Source organism: Helianthus annuus, chromosome 16, assembly GCF_002127325.2.
Source record: "Helianthus annuus cultivar XRQ/B chromosome 16, HanXRQr2.0-SUNRISE, whole genome shotgun sequence".
Lineage (NCBI taxonomy): Eukaryota > Viridiplantae > Streptophyta > Magnoliopsida > Asterales > Asteraceae > Helianthus > Helianthus annuus.
In genome coordinates this window covers 128,781,479-128,800,434 of record NC_035448.2, presented here as the reverse complement: position 1 = coordinate 128,800,434, position 18,956 = coordinate 128,781,479, and the positions used below count along the sequence as shown (strand labels likewise).

The following is an 18,956-nucleotide window of genomic DNA, read 5'->3' as shown; positions in this document are numbered from 1 at the left end:
GAAAACTATGAAGTAGTGAAAAAGCAAAACAGTACTTTGATTCATAACATGAACAGATTGAAAGAATCCTATGATGTTCTAAACAAAGCAATGAATCAGTACAATCAATCAAGTAGTGAACAAGCAACTGCCATGAAAACACTTCAAGGAGCTTTCATGACAAAGCAGAAAGTCATCAACAATTATATTGAGAAATGTGCTTTGTTGGAATAGAAACTGGAAACCCAGAGGATTGAAACAGAAAGGGTAAATATATTGTTAAAAAGTTACTCATGTACTTCTTATGTTATTGACAGGATTTATCCAACCTTGGAAGGCATGAAGGCTTTTGAAGAAGAAACATCTAAAGAAAAGATTTCTGAAACAAAAAAGGATACTGAAGTGAAAAATTCTGGTAAGAAACAAAATGTCAGTTACAACAAGTGTCCACCCCCACTTGAAAATGGATATTCTCCAAGAAATCCAAATTCAGAAAGAGTCAAAAAGGCAACAAACTTACAGTGGGAATCTGAGCTTTCAGTTAACTTGCCAGAAAACATTGATGTCATTTTTACTTCATCTGACATTGATCATGAGTCCGAGTTAATAAAGAAAGTGGTCGATCAGGTGTTGGATAAAGATGAGTCAGAGGAGTCAAAATCAGAGTCAAAGTCTGAATCCGATACGTCAAGTTCAAAAGTCAAACAGGGCAAAAGAGTTTACAATAAAGAATTTCTTTTATCACAAAATAATTTGAATGACGAAACATTCAAAGTAGCATATACTTTTATATTCTGATGAAGAATTTCCAATAAGAGGTGTCAAAACTGAAATGATCAAAAAGGTTTTCAAACTAACAGAAATTAATATTTCTGAAATAAAAGATGTAAATCTTTCTGAAAAACCTAAAAAATACACTTCAAGATTTCAACAAAGAGAAAACAAGAAAAAGGGTTACAGTTCTGGTTCAGGTTATCGAAAGAAACCAAACCATAACAGTAATTTCAAAAATAAAGGTCTTGGTTTTATTCCTCCAGAAAATCATAAAAATGAGAAAATTTCTAACACAAAACCAGTATTTGTTTCAGGAGCAAGCTCGGAAGAAGAGGAGAAGAGTTCATTCTAGAAGCAGACAAACAGAGAATTCCTTGCGAAGAAGCAAGAAGAAATGAAAAATGAAACTGTTCAGAAGAAAGAGACAAGAACTTGTTTTCAATGCAAAACAATTGGTCATATTGCCAGGAATTGTCCGAAGGCAATCCAATAAAACAGGGAGTGTCTCTTAAAATGAAAGAGAAGATAGTTGAAAATGAACCACCAACTAAACCGTTTTTAGTTTTCAAAAACTCAAAGTTTGAAGTTGGTGAATGTTCAAAAAGATTTTATAAAAGAAAAGCAAACCTTGACAACCAAAAATGGGTTGTTAAGAAATCTGATGATAGTTCTAGCAACGATTCTGATTCGTTAAAATCAGAGGAGCTATTTTCTGGCGATGAATCTGATTCCACAAAGTCAGAGGAGCCACAAGTTGAATCAAAAGGTGAAAAATCAGTTCCTCTAATGGATGATGCAAATTTTCCACCATTGAGGGCTGAAAATTTTAAACAAAAAGTTGGCAGAATTGAGATATCAAACCAATTCTTTTCTGAAAAGAAAGAATTTGATGTTGATAAAGCCTTTAACCCCAAAGTGAAACATATTTTTGGAAAAATGATTGATGGGAAAGTCAAAGGGGTAAAGGAATACTATGAGAAGAAGATGAAAGGAAAGAAATCGAGTGTTGATAACTCGGAATCTCCCAAGGACCGTCAGGCTTGGGAGAATCTCTTTAACTAAAAAACCTGACATGCCGGAACTCCCAGTTTGGTAATTGGGGAGTAGGAATCGACATCTTTCTTGAAAAATATCACAGATATGAATGGTGGTTGTTAAGTGATATTTCGCCTTACAAGTGGTTAATCAAGGACATTAAGTTGTACTTGATTTAACTATCTTACAAGTGGTATGATTATTGGAAATTGTTTTTGTGATAAACCTACAAGTGGTTGAAAACAGTGTGATGAATTAAACCCCATGTTTGTGAAATGGCAAACAAAACTAATTTTCCAGAAAAACCATTTTGATTAAAACAAACTTAAGTGTTTTGAAATCATAACGGGAAAATAGTTTGTTGTCAGGGGAAGTTCTGATTGTTTAAGCCAAGTCGATGGCGAATTGAGGCAATTCTCATCAGTTTGTCATTTTATTTGTACAGTTTATTGTTTTCAAATTTTTCCAGAAAATCAAAATTGAAATATATTTTGATTTTAGGGGGAGTAAAAATTTAAAAATTTCGAAAATTTGAAAAATCAAAAAACATCGAAAAATGAAAAAGAGTTTTAGTGTGAAAAAGAGGAAATGATAGTACATCAGTGGACTATCGCCACATGCTAAAGAATTGTAAAGTCAAAATTGTGATAAACGATCTCACTGCGGATGTGTCAGTAGGTTTTTATACATTCAGTAGATTGTTTTCGAGATATAAACCTAAATACAAATACTTGTTTATTTCGTGGGGAACATCTCTCGGATATATGGGTAACCCCCGAAATCTTGATTGAAAGATTTTCTATTTCTGACATACTAGGTCTTTGTGCGTGGTGATATCTGGGGTATTATACCAGGACTTCTGATTTTGCGAGAGCAATAGCCTAGTCCTCGTATAGTACTTTGCATAAGCTTTATTCTTAAAGCCAGCCCTCAGTACAAAAAATGATGACACATTAAAAAATGCTAATCATGTGCTGTTGAAGAAAAGATGCCCAAACGGGACACACCTAAAGTCGAGCCATCGTCTCTTTGTCTGAACGGAAGTTCTAACCTGAGCTCTCATGGTCTTCGCATTTACCCATTTACAGATATCATTAGTGTACATTCACCTGTAAGACTGAATACAGAAATCTGGATACGGGAGTATATTCAAGACGTGGGACACGCGAATAAGTTTAAGTGCTTAAAACATTAATCTTGTATCTCGGAACAGTTGAACTTTGTGTAAAAATTTAAGTGGGTCAGTATACTGACAATCTAAGTGAATTGTTTAGAACTTAAAATGTTAAAGCTTAACGGTGTTAGTGATTTGTCTCAAAATCTGATATGATCCTCTTACACAAACTCACAAACATATTGTATGTAAATATTTCTTTATTGCATCTTGTTAAAAGCAAAATCCAAAAAGATTTTCAGTGTGTTTTAGAAAAAAGTTTTGAAAATTCAAAAAGATTTTATTTCATCTTATTTTTGACAACTGATGTTGGAAAGCTGATTTTCAAAATTCCAAGTGCTAAACATGACGACAATTGGTTTGGGAAAGTTTTGCTTGAGATGAAAAAAAATTGTTTGAAAAGAAAAATGTTATTTCTACAAGTGGTTCATCAGAGATTAACATTGTAATATCATTTATTGATTGATTAATATCTGCAAGTGGCATATAAATTTGTCAAATTTTAAATTTGTGAAATTTATTGTGAGGTAGAGGTTGTGCAGGCATGAGTAAGAGCCAGGATTCGATCTTGAACCTGTGAAAGCCTGACTATGATCCCAAGCACAACTTAAGGGGGAGTCTGCTAGCGAAGGAGAGTCTGTAGATGTAAAAAGCCAGGTTCTGATCATGAATCTGTGATGCTGATGATCTTAAGGAATCAAGAGATCTGATCAAGAGAATTAGAAAGCTTGAGAGCCAGTTTGCGATTCTGATTTTTTGAAGATCAACATCTAAAGGGAAGGTTATCTGTTGGTGCTGATGAAAAGAGAAGAGAGAGATTGAGGATGCTTTACATTGTCAGATACGTCGGGAGAGATCGAGATGACTGATAAAGACTGAAGATTGAAGACTCGACACTGAAGACTTCGTCAACATCCAAGGGGGAGTCTGTTGGTGCATATGTCTGTCAACTTCGTCTTGTATCGAGTCTTGTATGTATATAGATAGATCAGGTCACGTAGTTCGAGAAAAATGTCAAACATGTGTTTGGAGGGTATTTCGCACGAAATGACTAACTGTCATTTCGCACGAAATGACTAACTGTGATTTCGCACGAAATAGCCATTTCGTGTGAAATTGATTTCGTGTGAGCATGTTCGTACGAAATAGACCAGCCAATAAATACCTGCCTTGAGATTTCATTTGTAACTTTCCAGTTTCAGTGTCGAACTGCTGCCGAAGTGTCAACTCGCTGTAAAACGTTGTTATATCAATCAAAGGACAGTTTAAAGTGATTTGCAAGCTGAATCAACTTGATACGTTTGTTTCCGCCTCTCGTATTGAGCAAAAACTCTTTTGAACGACTCGTTTGGGTTAGAAAACGATCCTACAAAAACAGTGAAGTTTGAATGGGGACCTAGGCAAGTAGTGGCTTTTAAGATTTTAAAGCAAAGATTAACAAACGCCCCAATTCTTGCCTTACCAGAAGGGACAAAAGATTTTGAAGTTTACTGTGACGCTTCTAAACTAGGGTTAGGATGTGTGCTGATGCAACGCAAAAAGGTAATTGCGTATGCATCAAGGCAATTGAAAAAGCATGAGGAAAACTATACGACTCATGACTTAGAATTAGGAGCGATAATTTTTTCCCTTAAGATTTGGAGACACTATCTATATGGAAGTAAGTTTACAGTCTATACAGATCATAAGAGTTTAAGGTATATATTTGGGCAAAAAGAATTAAACATGAGGCAAAGAAGATGGATGGAAATTCTAAATGATTACGATTGTGATATTCAATATCATGAAGGAAAAGCAAATGTAGTCGCAGATGCCTTAAGTCGAAAGTATCATGAGAAACAAAGACGGGTTCGTGCTCTTAGATTAAACCTCCGATTAGATTTAAGGGAACAATTGAAGAATGTACAGGAGACAACAATCAAGGATGATGCTGAAGGAATGAAAGGACGAATAAAAGAATTAGAGCTAGGGACTAATGGAATTTGGAAATTCCACAAGAAAAGAATTTGGGTACCTAAGCAAGGAAATTTAAGAGATAAAATCTTAGAGGAAACCCATAAATCTAGATATACCATGCACCCTGGAAATAATAAGATGTACCAAGATTTAAGAAATAATTTCTGGTGGATAGGAATGAAAAAGGACATAGCTAGATATGTATCTAAGTGTCTAAGTTGTTCGCAAGTTAAGGTAGAACACCAGAAACCTTCAGGGTTACTCCAACAATTAGAAATGCCCGTATGGAAATGGGAACTCATAACAATGGACTTTATTACTAAGTTGCCCAAAACCAGAAAAGGTAATGACGCGATTTGGGTAATTGTGGATCGATTAACCAAATCAGCTCATTTTTTGCCCATGAAGGAAACCTCTAACATGGAAAGATTGGCTAAGTTGTACGTAGATGAGGTAGTATCCTTACATGGAGTCCCACTTTCCATTGTGTTGGATAGGGATAGTCGCTTCACTTCACATTTCTGGGCAAGCTTCCAAGAAGCAATGGGAACACGATTAAATTTAAGTACTGCCTACCATCCCCAAACAGATGGACAGAGTGAAAGGACGATTCAAACCCTGGAAGACATGCTAAGGGCATGTGTAATAGATTTTTGTGGAAACTGGGATGACCACCTACCCTTAATCGAATTCTCCTATAACAATAGTTATCATGCAAGTATCGAAGTTGCCCCATTCGAAGCACTGTATGGACGAAAGTGTAGAACGCCAGTTTGCTGGGCAGAAATAGGAGAAAGCTAATTATCAGGTCCCGAAATTGTTCAAGAAACCACCGACAAGATAACTCAAATAAAGGAAAGATTGAAAACGGCTCGAGATCGCCAGAAGAGTTATGCAGACAATCGACGCAAGCCGCTAGAATTTCAAGTTGGAGATAAAGTACTCTTAAAAGTTTCTCCTTGAAAAGGGGTAGTTCAGTTCGGTAAGAAAGGAAAGCTAAGTCCAAGATACATAGGACCCTTCACAGTGATCCAGCGAATAGGACCAGTTGCCTACCGCTTACAACTACCAGAGGAGCTAGCTGGAGTACATGACGTGTTTCATGTGTCTAACCTCAAGAAATGTTTATCTGACGAATCCCCGAAAGTACCTCTTCAAGATATAGAGGTAAATGAAAAGTTAGAATTTGTGGAAAAACCACTTCAAATAGAAGACAGAAAGGTCAACTTTCTCAAACACAAAAGACTAGTACTGGTCAAAGTCAAGTGGGATTCAAAAAGAGGACCTGAACACACATAGGAACTGGAATCGGAAATGAAGGAAAAATATCCTCACCTGTTCCAGTAAATCTCGAGGACGAGATTTTAAATAAGGTGGGTAGGATGTAAGGACCTGCCAAAAATGCCCCACAATACTCCGTAAGTGAAAACCGGACCCCTAAAACCCTAATCCTTGAGAAAAACCAAGAAATTCAATTCTTCAGGTCGCTCGCGGGCCGCGTAAGCTTTAAGGGAAGCTTACGCGGGCCGCGACATCTAGGTGATTCGACCGAATTAGCTTTAGGCCACGTGTCAGCCACGTGGCGGACCTACGCGTGACACGCTAGCCCTAATCGTAGCTAGGGCGGCCCTCGCGGGCCGCGTAAGATCTTTCGCCCGCGTAAACCCAAATTTTTGCTATAAATTGCTCGTGCATGGGGCTTTCATCTATGTTCAAAAAATCTTTTCAAAAACGAAGTATACTGCTCAAATACGAAATTTTAAGTAGGGAAACGCTGCTACGAGTACTAGGTATTAACTCGATCACTGCTACGATACAATGTCCGCTCGATTGAAACCGATCCGATGGATGTTTAAGTGATGCCCGAGTTCGGGCTATACTTTGTCATTCGTCGTGAGGGTTTTGATTTCGTGAGTTTATCGTAAATGTTGTATTAAGTTACTGACCTAGTTTCGTGTGCATTGTTATTTAACTAGGTTACAAGGCTAAATCAGTAGGCAAAGTTCTGTCCAACTAAACTTGCAATGTGAATCATTCTCTTTTTATCAAATTCCTTTACAAAACCCTAAATGTTTTCCAGTTATACTTTGCAGTGATTAAGTCTTTGCTAATCTTTAATTACTAGCAGTATGTGGGGGTTTTGTGCACATTACTACTAATGATTTATCACTCTTAGGTGGGCGAGCCTAATTAGTGATATGTCCACAGTCATAGTCCGGTCGAGTGACAACTGGACCAGATAATTAGTAGATAAGGGCAAATGTAAAAACTCTTAATGCTGTAAATTGTAACAATGTGTCGTTTTGTGAAAATTGAATGACTCACCAGTATTTCCCCGCTGATAAAATCTTTTTAAACATGTTTCAGGTGATTTACTGTGAACCAGGAAAGAGTGCCGCGTAGCACTACGGCTTGAAGAATGTGGCTCAGTAAATAAATAAATAAACATGTTTTTGTAAAAAAGGGAATTTCCCCGTGAAATTTCCTCTATTGTAAATTATGGGGTTTATCCCAAAAATGTGTAATAAAATAATTGAGTGTTTTCAGTTTAAATGATCCTGTTAATATTTCCGCTGCCAAATTAAATACAAATACCATGGGTTTCTGTCCCGTGGCTTCTGGACCGGGTAAAACCGGGTCGGGGGCCGTGACATTAGGTAACTTTTATAGCCACTTTTTCAAGCCTTCAGTGCTGTCCAGCTGGCTTCTATTTGGCTTTCACATTTTGTTACCTGAAACGTGTTTAAAAACATTTTGTCAGTCGAAAATACTGGTGAGTGAATCCCAATTTAATCAAAACAAGTTTTATCCGTTACAGCGTTGAGGGCGATCTCGCAATTACATTTGTTTATATTTCTACTTTAATTACCACCCATGGTACTGTCAACCCGACTTCTGGTCATGTTACTACTCACAGTGTAGTAACAAATTTGTATACAAAACCCCAACATACCGATGATAATTGTAGAATTACAAATACTCAATCACTGTGAAATATAATTTAAAACATTGAGGCTTTGTAAAACAGTTTGCAAAAAAGAGGATTACTCACATTGCTATCTTAGGTAATTTCCTGTGGCTTCTTGGTTATAATCTATAAATTTTAAAAAATGCACACGCATTAGTATAATAACCCAAATTTACATTAATATTACCCTCCCCGAGACAGAACTCCAAGAACTACATCGGGCAGAGTCTCAATAGCCGTTACGGAGCACTAGATCAATCGGGCAGCGTATCTAATACGTAACCAGGGGTTAAAATACTTACAACGAGGCAGAGCTTCGCTATTTTAGTGGGTATTATGCCCGATATAATTCCTACACTTCAGAATTTGAGAGAGATTTTCGAATTGTGAACGAATTTGTTGGTGCATATGTCTGTTGACTTTGTCTTGTATCGAGTCTTGTAACTAGAATGATAGATCAAGTCACGTAGAATGAGAAAAATAAGAAACATGTAGGATGGATCCATTTCGCACGAAATGGTAAGGCCAGTTCGCACGAAATGCCATTTCGTGTGAGGCCATTCTATGCGAAATGGACTGCCTATATATAGTGAGCTTGAGATTTCATTTGTAACGATTTGGATTCCGGTAGCGAAGCTCTGCCGAAGTATCTCCAGGCTGTAAATCGTCATCAGATCAATACAAGAGATAGTTTAAGTGATTCTAGTGTGTATAAAGCTGAAATAACTCCGATACGTCTGTTTCCGCCTTTCGTATTAGACGAGATCTCTTCTAAACGACTCGTTTGGGTCTCACAACAATCCTACAAGTGGTATCAGAGCTCAGGAGGAAGAGTTCTTACCATTTCAGCTGTTTTCACCGAAAACTCTGATTTCTACTCCTACTTTTACACATTTTTCAAAATTAACTGAGATTTTACAGATAAAATGGCTTGATTTTCTCATATAACACGCGAAACACTGTTTTAACAAACCTTGAAAGAATCAGACCTTAAATCGACCTAAAACTTGATCAATTTTATCAAAAACATGGCCGATTGTGTGACATCTGTACCAATTCGTACGAATTGATCACCAGGTCGTGTGAAACATTGTTCAATTCTCACGAATTGGCAAAAAGCTTCCCAGATCGTGTGGAATATCTTCCATTTCACACGAAGTGGACCCCATTTCGCATCAAAGTGTCAATTCGTTTGAATTAGACCTCCACTTCGCACGTATTGAACATTTGTGACCCAGTTCGCGCGAATTGAACCTTGTCCAGGTCGTTTAAACTTATCCAGTTCGTTTGAGATTTGTTTTCAGGTTGTGTGAAAGTTTCCAGTTCGTGTGAGATTGATTGTTTGGGGATTCCAGTTTGTTTCAAGATCATCCAGTTAGTTTGTAAAGCCTGATTTTGTGAATTAAAAAAAAACAAATCATGGAGAACGAATTCTACAATGCATTTGCTACCCCGATCACTGTGACTCAGAATACGATGCTAGAAAATGAAATGGGCACTATGTAAAAACCGCCTAAGCTCATGAGTATTGAGGAGTATAGTGGATGGGAAGAACGTTTTGAAAATTGGGTTCAAGCAAATTACTTAGATGCATGGGAATGTATTGAATATCGATACATTAGACTGGTTAATGACAATGGAGAGAAGGTTGCTATTAAAGATATAAGTGTTCATGAGAAAAAGAAATACAAGAGTGAAAAAATGATGGTTAGTTTATTGCAGCAAGCTATTAAGGAGGAAATTTTGATTTTACTACAACACAACGGAAGTGCACATTCAATATGGAAAGAACTAAGATCGAAGTTTGTTGGAAGTAAAGAGATAATCAAGAACAAAATGTCACTTTTGAAGAAAGAATTTGATCTATTTCGTGGATTAAAAACTGAAAACACCAAGAAGATTATAGAAAGATATTGCAATTTGGTGATGAACATGAAAAGATTGAATATCACGAAAGATAATGAAGAATGGATTGAAAAATTGGCCGATGCGTTGCCGCAAGATGTTTGGGGCACGTATCTTATGATGTTGAAAAATAAACCTGAATTTGACAATCTAACGCTGAGCACGTTTATTGAACAACTCGAAGCTCAAGAGATGGAACAACGAAAAATAGCGAGAATGAAGGACTTTGATGGTGAACAAGACATTGGTTTGTATTACAAAGGAGGTACTAGTGATAAGACCCACATTGCACCAAAAATTGAAACTGCTTTCAATGCAAAAAGTTCTTCTGGATGATCATCTCAAGGATCAAATAGCAAAACTGGATTCTCTTCATATCCATCATTCGATCCAAATTTTTCAGCAACAAAGAATGGCAAAGTACTACAATGCAACATTGCATTAAATCTTGAGAATTATCAAAATTACTCTGAAGAAGTAGCCAAAAGTCATATGTCTTTGTTGGTGACTGTGTTAGAATCTTATGGGAGTTTAGTTGCAGGAAGGATCGGAAATCCAATGTTGACAAAAGAGGATTACGATCAGATTGACGCTGAGGAGATGGAACTTATGGATATTAAATGGTGTTTAGCGAGTGTGTTGAGAAGAGGTGAGAAATTTAAACAGATTACGGGAAGAGATGATTTCCGTGATGCTAATGTTTCTACTTTAGGATTTGATAAATCTAAAGTTACTTGTTTTCGTTGCAGGGAAAAGGGGCATTTCAAGCTAGAATGCACAAACCGTGAAGCAAGTGGAGCTCAAAATCCTTTCAGAAACAATGATTATTATCAGAAAGCGATTTATCATCAAGTTGTTCAACAGCCGTATCAACAACAACCACAAACTTCACATGCTAGGAAAGAGATTGAAGAATCAAAGAAAGCTTGTTATGGTATAATAGATCAAGAGGATGAAAGATTGCCAGAAGGTTTTAGCTGGGACAAATATTGTCCAGATGAAAATTTCTTAAAGGATAAAGCTTTTGTTGCTCAAATCTTTGATGATTCAACTGCTGAAAAAGATACAAAAAGAGCTTCAAGAAAAACACCAATCGTTGAAGATAGTGTTGATGATTATTATGCAAGGAGAATGAAAGAATATGAAAAATTACGAGATGAGATTGATGACAGTGATGATGAAGTTGTCCGAGTGATAAAGAAACAGGTCAAAGAAATTCCAGCTTTCAAGATTGAAATGGAAGCTGATGCAGAAAAAGTGTCTGAGAATTGTGAAAACTGTGAGACTATGAAAAAGCACAACAACGAGTTGATTCATAACATGAATAGACTGAAAGAATCGTATGATGTCTTAAACAAACCCATGAATCAATATAACGAGTCAAGCAGTGAACAAGCAACAGCTATGAAGACACTCAATGGAGCGTACATGACAAAGCAGAAAGTCGTCAATAATTACATTGAGATATGTGCTGAGCTTGAACAAAAATTGGAAACTCAGAGGATAGAAACTGAGAGAGTAAACAGGTTATTGAAAAGTTACTCATGTTCTTCTTATGTGATTGACAGTATTTATCCTACAGTGGAAGGCATGAAAGCATTTGAAGAAGAGAAGTCTGAAGAAAAGAATTCTGGTAAGAAACAAAGTGTTAGTTATATCAAGTGTCCACCTCCGACTGAAAATGGATATTCTCCACGAAATCCTAATTCAGAAAGAGTCAAAAAGGCAACAAATTTACAGTGGGAATCTGAGCCTTCAGATAACTTGCCAAAAAACAATAATGTCACTTTCACATCATCTGACACTGATCATGAGTCCGAGTTAATAAAGAAAGTGGTCAATCAGGTGTTGGATAAAGATAAAACGGAGGAGTCAAAGTCAAAGTCAAATTCTGAGTCCGACACTTCAAGTCCAACAGTCAAAAAGGGCAAAAGGGTTTACAATAAAGATTTTCTGATGTCAAAAAATAATTTGAATGACGAAACATTCAAAGTAGCATATACTTTGAATGATTCTGACAAACTATATTCTGATGTGTAACACCACGTAAAAACGTGTCCAATTATGTATAGACACGTGTCCTAAACTTTAATTGTGAGAAAGATTGAGTTTGAAGGACTAAAGTCGACAAACAGGGAAACTATGCTTACAGAAGGACTAAAAGTGTCAACATGCCAAACTTGTGCCTCTGAATGACCATACGTGAAGAAAATATTCTTAAACAGATGATCAATTGAATACAAGAAGCCATTCGTGAAAATAATCGGAAGATTATATAATTACAAGGGTTAAAAGTGTCAATATGTCAATTCTGACCTCTGAGTGGCCTTTTAACGAAACCGAGGCTTCGAAATATTCAAATATACTCCCAAGAATAAGTGGTAAAAATTTCACGTGATTCCGAGATTGTTAAGCATGTTTTCCAAACTTTGGGCTATAAGTGTCAACTTGACGAAACTTGCTTTCATAGAGATAATTAACGAACCCGAGCCTAACGAGGTTTGTTTATTCATCCTAGAGCTTCATCAAGCTAACTACAAGGGCCCTACATGACAACAACAAGGTTAAAAAGGGTTAAAAACGTTCAGGGACTGAAACTGTCAACTTAGAAACTTGTTTTGCCAGTTAACCCGGTCCACGCGGCCCGCGTAAGACACCCTTAAGTCTTACGCGGCCCGCCAGAGAGCGCTAGTAACAGAAATCCTTTGCCAGGTGCGGGTTTGGCCTGTTCCACCGCCTTAACCTCAAAGTTATCGACCCTTGGAGCTATATGTCGGTTATTTGCACTAGCTAGGACACCTGGGATGATCCCAGGGCCTCCAATTACACCTGGAAGTGATCAAAATTCATGGAATTCACTATATAAGAAAGCTTAGTTTTTGAGTTTCAAACACACTTGCAACAAATCATTTGAAGGACTTGCTCTAGAGCTCCCATCAGTAAGAAGTGGATAATCAAGTGTAGAAAAGATTGCTAGGACCTTAAGTAAGCTTCTAATTACTTGTTTAGTTATTTAATTTAGCTTAATTACTATAAAGTCAAACTTATTATAAATTCAGTTTGACTTTCATTTTAATTACATGTGGCTTAACCACTGATCAAATTGAAAGTGGTTATAGAACCACATTAGTATAGGTGATTAACCCTTAAAAGGGTGTCTCCTAATTATCTCGTTTGACTAGTTAATTGTCGGGTCAAAGTAAAAGTCAAACTGGACTAAATTGCAAATTTGATTAAAATTAATAAACCAGAGGTTCTAAATTATATTTTAACATTCTAATGACTTGGTAATTAATATTTAATCATGTTTTATCAGTCCTAATCCGACAATCAATAGTCTAAGGTCAGTATATAACCGAAAGTCACAAAAGCTTGACTTTTGCTTTGACTTTCAGTTCTGACCCGTTCAAGCTTAATTCTTCCACGTTTTAAGCTTCCATTAGGACCACATTACTTAGTAGTATAACCCTCTGGAGTTATATTGCATGGTGCCTAATAGTTTGAATTATATGCACTTGATCGTGATTATGCTTAAGAATGCCTAAAACGCCCTTTTTGTAATAAACCGAGATTTTTAGCAATATGAATGGACTAAGACCTTTGCTACTGATATTTAGACATGTCCCGAAAGTTTGACATCAGTTTGAGGTCTAGAATAGGAGTTATGCTCAATAGCGTAATTAAGAAACTTTTTAGTAATTAAAAGGCGTAATTAGCATAAGGCCTATCTAAGCCCGATTTTTTATACCAAAAATTTTACATACTGATGTTAAATAATATTTTGGGATTTTTAAAGATTTTTATTTATTTTTAGGCTGAGCATAACATAGGATTATAGCCTAATTTCGGTTATTGTCGGTTTTACCCCTTTTTCATACATAAAACGAGTTGTACATAACATTTTAATGCCAAACTTTTGCTACTGATTTTATATAATGAATATAATATTTTGAACCTTATAAACTGATCAGAAACTCAGATTTCCTATTTTTACTCAAATAGCCCTTTAAATCGATTTTTAAGCGTTTTTAGCACCTAGTATGGGTCAAAACTATATTTGGCATATAAAACTCATTACCTACTGATATTTTAAGCTAGTTTATATAATATTTCAATAAGCTAAAGTTTTTAAACTCAGAAACCTATTTTAATCTTTAAAAGCTTATGTAAAATTACCAAATTGCCCCTACGGTGCATAGCTGGCTATAAAAGGTATATTTTTTTATATATTAAGTATCCTACTGATATAACTTTTCAAAATACATGTTTTTGCTAATTTAATCAGACCTGGAACTTAGTTTTATAAATAATCTCTTTTGTGGGCATTAAAATTACCAAAATGCCCTTATGGGACTTATTTTGGTTTAAATTACTTTTTGGGCATATATGTTAATATATTACTGATATATTAGCATATTTTGAGCATAATAATGATTAAGACTTGTATATAATTTATTTGGTTACCCGTTACGCATTTACGCGTTCGGATCGGTCTACGTGACAAGTTTACGTAAAATAACCGAAACGGGCTTAACCTAATCAAATGATTCTCATTTTCCAGAATGTATTTAGTTTACCCATATTATACAAGTATCCAAGCTTGTCGGGTCTAATCACATTCTATTCCGGTCTCCGCTTAATCTAGTGTTTAGAACCGTAAGGTTTCCTTCTAGCTAGCCTGTCTAAGTCTTTGACTAATTAAAGACCCGTTAGCATCCTTATAGGCTAATTAAACCTTCTATACAGATTAATAGCTTCCGGTAAAAAGTGCTTTTCAAGAACCTTAGGAATATTACTGCTATCACCAGGTAAATACTTTTAACTTATTTTCCCTAAAATGGGCTTGGGATTCGGTATATTAATACCGCTTGGTCGGGTATGGGATTATTTTGTCGGATTGTGATTTAATAGATCCGCATAACCCGTTTTAATCTGTATTGTTTGATAACATAAACATTTGGGGGTTAACGACCGTGTCCTGGATATCCTCGGCTCATTTAATTTATTAATGGCCACGACCTATGCACGGGGTGCAGGCATGCACCTGACAGATGCAAATGCTAAGTATTAAATTACCCACAAGTTGGGGATAACTCCTTTGTGGGTTCTATAAGTGGTGAGTCCGTTAATCATGTTCGGCTTCCAAATCGGCCCCACATGTATGACAAGCATGTAAAACTGTATACAAGATTTTATTAAAATTGTCCCAAGTTATAAATGATTTGTGCCTTGTGCACCTAAATCAATTTTCTTAAATGTTTTCAAAACGAGTCAGTTAAATTGTATTTACCAGTGTAAACTGACGTATTTTCCTTTGCTATTATTATGTTTATTTTATTTTGTTTTCTTGTTTTAACAGGAATCATCAACATGCCTCCAAGAGTAAGGGGACGAGGCAAGGGTCCCATGCGTGGGGGACCGTCGTCAGCAGGACCATCTCATAGACGCACTCCATCGGCGTCCTTTTCCACCTCCGACTCTCACGATATGTGGGGACAACCTTTTAAGCCAGCAAGACACTCAGTCTCGCTAAGCTCATCGCCTTCTTTCCACCCGTCCTTTGGGGCACTTGTTCCTGATGAACCCCAACAGTCACATCACTCCCAGCAATCTCATCATTCCCACGAGTCTTACCATTCACATCACTCCTTGCAATCCCATTCGTTCCATCATTCTGATTCCCTCTACTCCCCAGGACACTTTAACCCAAACGACTATGTTAACGATTTTCTTGGTTACAACCCCTTGGGCCCTGAGGACCATTTCTCTCAAGGGATGGAAACAGATGATGATCCAGATCCGGAGATGCAGACCGGAACGCCGGGTCACCCAATCAGCATATCGAGTGGATCCCCATTTCAGGGATCACCTTACAATGGGCCCGACTCGTTCCAGGAGAAAATGGCCACTTTTGATTGGTTCTTTACCCCATCTTACCATAACTCTCCAGCCCAACCACCTTTGGTTGAACCGCAACTCTAAGCTGTCTCACCGCCGCCACTTCCGGTAGAGGAGCCACCGCAGCCACCTCCCGAGCCTCCGAGGCAAAGGAGGAACGCGCGTATGTCCGTATGGGGGGGGGGACCTCGTTTCAGTTCTCCCCGAGGTTCGAGTTCTTATCCCCCTATTCCGGAGGACCCCCAGATGGGTGGGCCCTCGAATGTGGCACCGGAGGTTGAACCTCCGCCAGCTTCTTATGCACCACCTGAGCTGCCTATGGGTTTTGATAACCCAATCCCAACTTACCCAGGTTCTTCTGGGTATAATCCTTTTGAAAACCCATCGGGGTACCCCTCGGACTATGTATCTCAAGACCCGTACCTTACGGCTGCGCAATATCACCACCTTTACCCTTCTTCTTACCCTCCGGTTCTTCCAACTGGATATCCAGTACCGGGTTATCAGTACCCACCGTACCAACAACCTCCTCCTCAGCAGCAGCAGCAGCAGCAGACTCAGGAAATCCTGGAGAGGTTAGATAGGGTTGAGCACAAGGCTAGGAAAAACAAGGAGAAGCATAATAGCTTTATGAAAGGCCTTGCAAACCTTATCAAAGGGAAGAAGATGTAGAGGGTTGTTTTATTTTCTTGGTTGTTGTAATCATGTCCCTGTGAGGACATATGTTTAAATTCTGTATCAAGTCCCTGTGTGGACTTATTTTCCTTTCTGTAGGCCCCTGCGTGGGCAGTTTGTCTTTTTCTAAGTCACGTTTAGGGCAGTTGTATTTGTTTTCAGTTTAATGAAGTTTTTAACTTTGGTTTTTAATTGTGTATTGTATTACGCCATGTTGTATCTTTTTAATTTATAATTGATCCGCCAAAGAAAACTCTTAGAGGTATAACCTAGCCAAAGTATTAATTGGCTACGATGATACAACCTTTTTAAGATATCAAATCTCTGTTAACATCTGAAAACATGTTGACATTCCTAGTTGTGCGGTGCGAGAAACCACACAAGCTTCCAAAAGGTACTTGGATCTTTCCAAGTCACATATAGCCTAAAATGATCAATGCGAATCATGGCTAATAAACATCAATATGATGTGTACACCAAGACATCCTTAGGAGATGTATTCTTATAAGCAAGGGTGTAATAATGACAACGAAAGTTAAATTTATAAACTTATTGTCAAAAAGGGGCAATGAACCTTGTTCGACCCCTAAAAGATCATTGATCCAAGAGATCGGTGGTTAGATCTTAAGTCGTCCATGTGACAAGCTTCCTAAGCTATGTAAATGTCCTTTGAGACGAGCTTAATGATAAATAAAATGTCTTTCACGACATTTGCAGTTGTGGAAATTCTATTTTTCCCCGCTTAATAGCATAAAGAATAGTGTATTCTATTTGAATTTAAATTTCTATTTAAAATGGTCTAAATGGTTTAAATAATACCATGACCATCTGATCATCAATGCGATGAATCTATATATATAATTTGAATATTATTATTGTTTGTTATAGTATTCAGAAATGGCTGGCTCAGATGAAGCAAACAGTCATCCAGCAGAGGGCAACACCAGAATCAATATTACTGGTGCCGAATTGCAAGCATTAATCACCGCGGCAGTTTCTCAGGCGGTAGATGCTACGTTTAAAGAGCCGAGTGTTTTCCGGTCTCCAACTCATTCTAAGACCCATTCTCAACCTCACACTCATAAGAAGACTGAGTCCCTGCACTCGTCTAACCAGGGTAGTGAACCCAAAAGGCAGGTAATTCTTGAGCCTACCCCTAGGCACGCCAAGGGTTGTACCTACAAGTACTTTGTATCCTGTAAGCCCAGAGACTTTACAGGAGAAAAGGGGGCGATAGACTGCATGAAGTGGTTAGATGAGATGGAAACTGTGATAGATATTAGCGGTTGCGCTAAGGAGGATGTGGTCATGTTTGTATCCCAATCTTTTAAGGGCGATGCCCTTACATGGTGGAAAGTGTTAGTACAGTCCACCGGGAAAATGCATCTGTATAATCTCTCATGGGAGAAGTTTGTTGATTTGGTTAAGGACACTTATTGTCCGCAACACGAAGTCGAGCATGTAGAGACTGATTTCCTCACCCTTGTGATGAAGGATCTAGACTGTAGATCCTATGTGACTAGTTTCAATTCCATGTCGAGACTTGTACCGTACTTAGTCACTCCTGAGCCCAAACGCATTGCGTGTTTTATTGGTGGTCTGGCCCCTGAAGTTAAGGGGAATGTAAAGGCTTCTAAGCCAACCACCTATAGATCCGCTGTGGATCTATCATTATCCCTCACTTTGGATATCGTGAGGAGTCGGGCTAAGAAGACTACCGAAGAGGGAAAGAGGAAAAGAGAGGATGATCAGTCCTCTCAGTCAAACAAGAAAGGTAAAGGGAACTCTGGTTCCAAGGAGGGGCAATCTGGTGATAAGCCCAGGTGCAAAACTTGCCACAAAAGGCATTTTGGTAAGTGCAACCGAGACCCACAGGCCAAACCATGTGGGATCTGTAAGAAAAAGGGGCACAAGTCTGTCGAGTGCCGGAATATTAAGGATGCAACCTGTTACGGTTGCAATGAAAAGGGGCACATCAAAACCAACTGCCCCAAGAATGCGAAGAAGCCTGAGGAGGCTAAGAAGAACAACGCCAGAGTGTTCCAGATGCAGGCAAGGGAAGCGGTGAATGACGAGAATGTCATAACAGGTACCTTCCTCATCAATAATATTAATGCTAGAGTCTTATTTGATTCCGGTGCTGATAAGTCCTTTGTAGACCATAAGTTCTGTAAGTTGTTGAATTTGCCTATTAAGACTCTAGACATAAAGTATGAGGTAGAACTTGCTGATGGTACCTTAGAAACAGCTTCAACTCTTCTGGATGTATGTTCCATATCCATTAAGAATCATTCTATTCCTCTATTCCTTCTGCCAATGAAATTGGCTGGTTTTGATATAGTTTTAGGCATGGATTGGTTGTCGCATAACCAAGCCCAAATTGCCTGCGATAAAAAGCTTGTCATTATCAAAACCCCTTCTGGTGAATCAGTCACTATTCAAGGAGATACACAGTACGGATTACCCAGCAATGTGTCTATTCTCAAAGTATCTCAGTGCCTGAAAAATGGATGTGTCATTTACATGGCACAGGTGACAGTGAATGATCCAAAGCCGAAGATTGAAGACGTTCCAATCATTTCAGAGTATTCT

At 37.8% G+C, this 18,956-nt stretch overlaps 1 protein-coding gene across 1 annotated transcript; it reads left to right on the top strand.

Annotated features, from left to right (window-relative positions):
* Positions 1 to 15,935: 15,935 nt before the first annotated feature.
* Positions 15,936 to 16,361, top strand: LOC110918926 (alpha/beta-gliadin clone PW1215-like). Its single transcript, XM_022163203.1, has one exon. It carries the CDS (start codon positions 15,936 to 15,938, stop codon positions 16,359 to 16,361), a length of 426 nt encoding a protein of 141 aa, XP_022018895.1.
* The last annotated feature ends 2,595 nt before the right edge of the window (positions 16,362 to 18,956 follow it).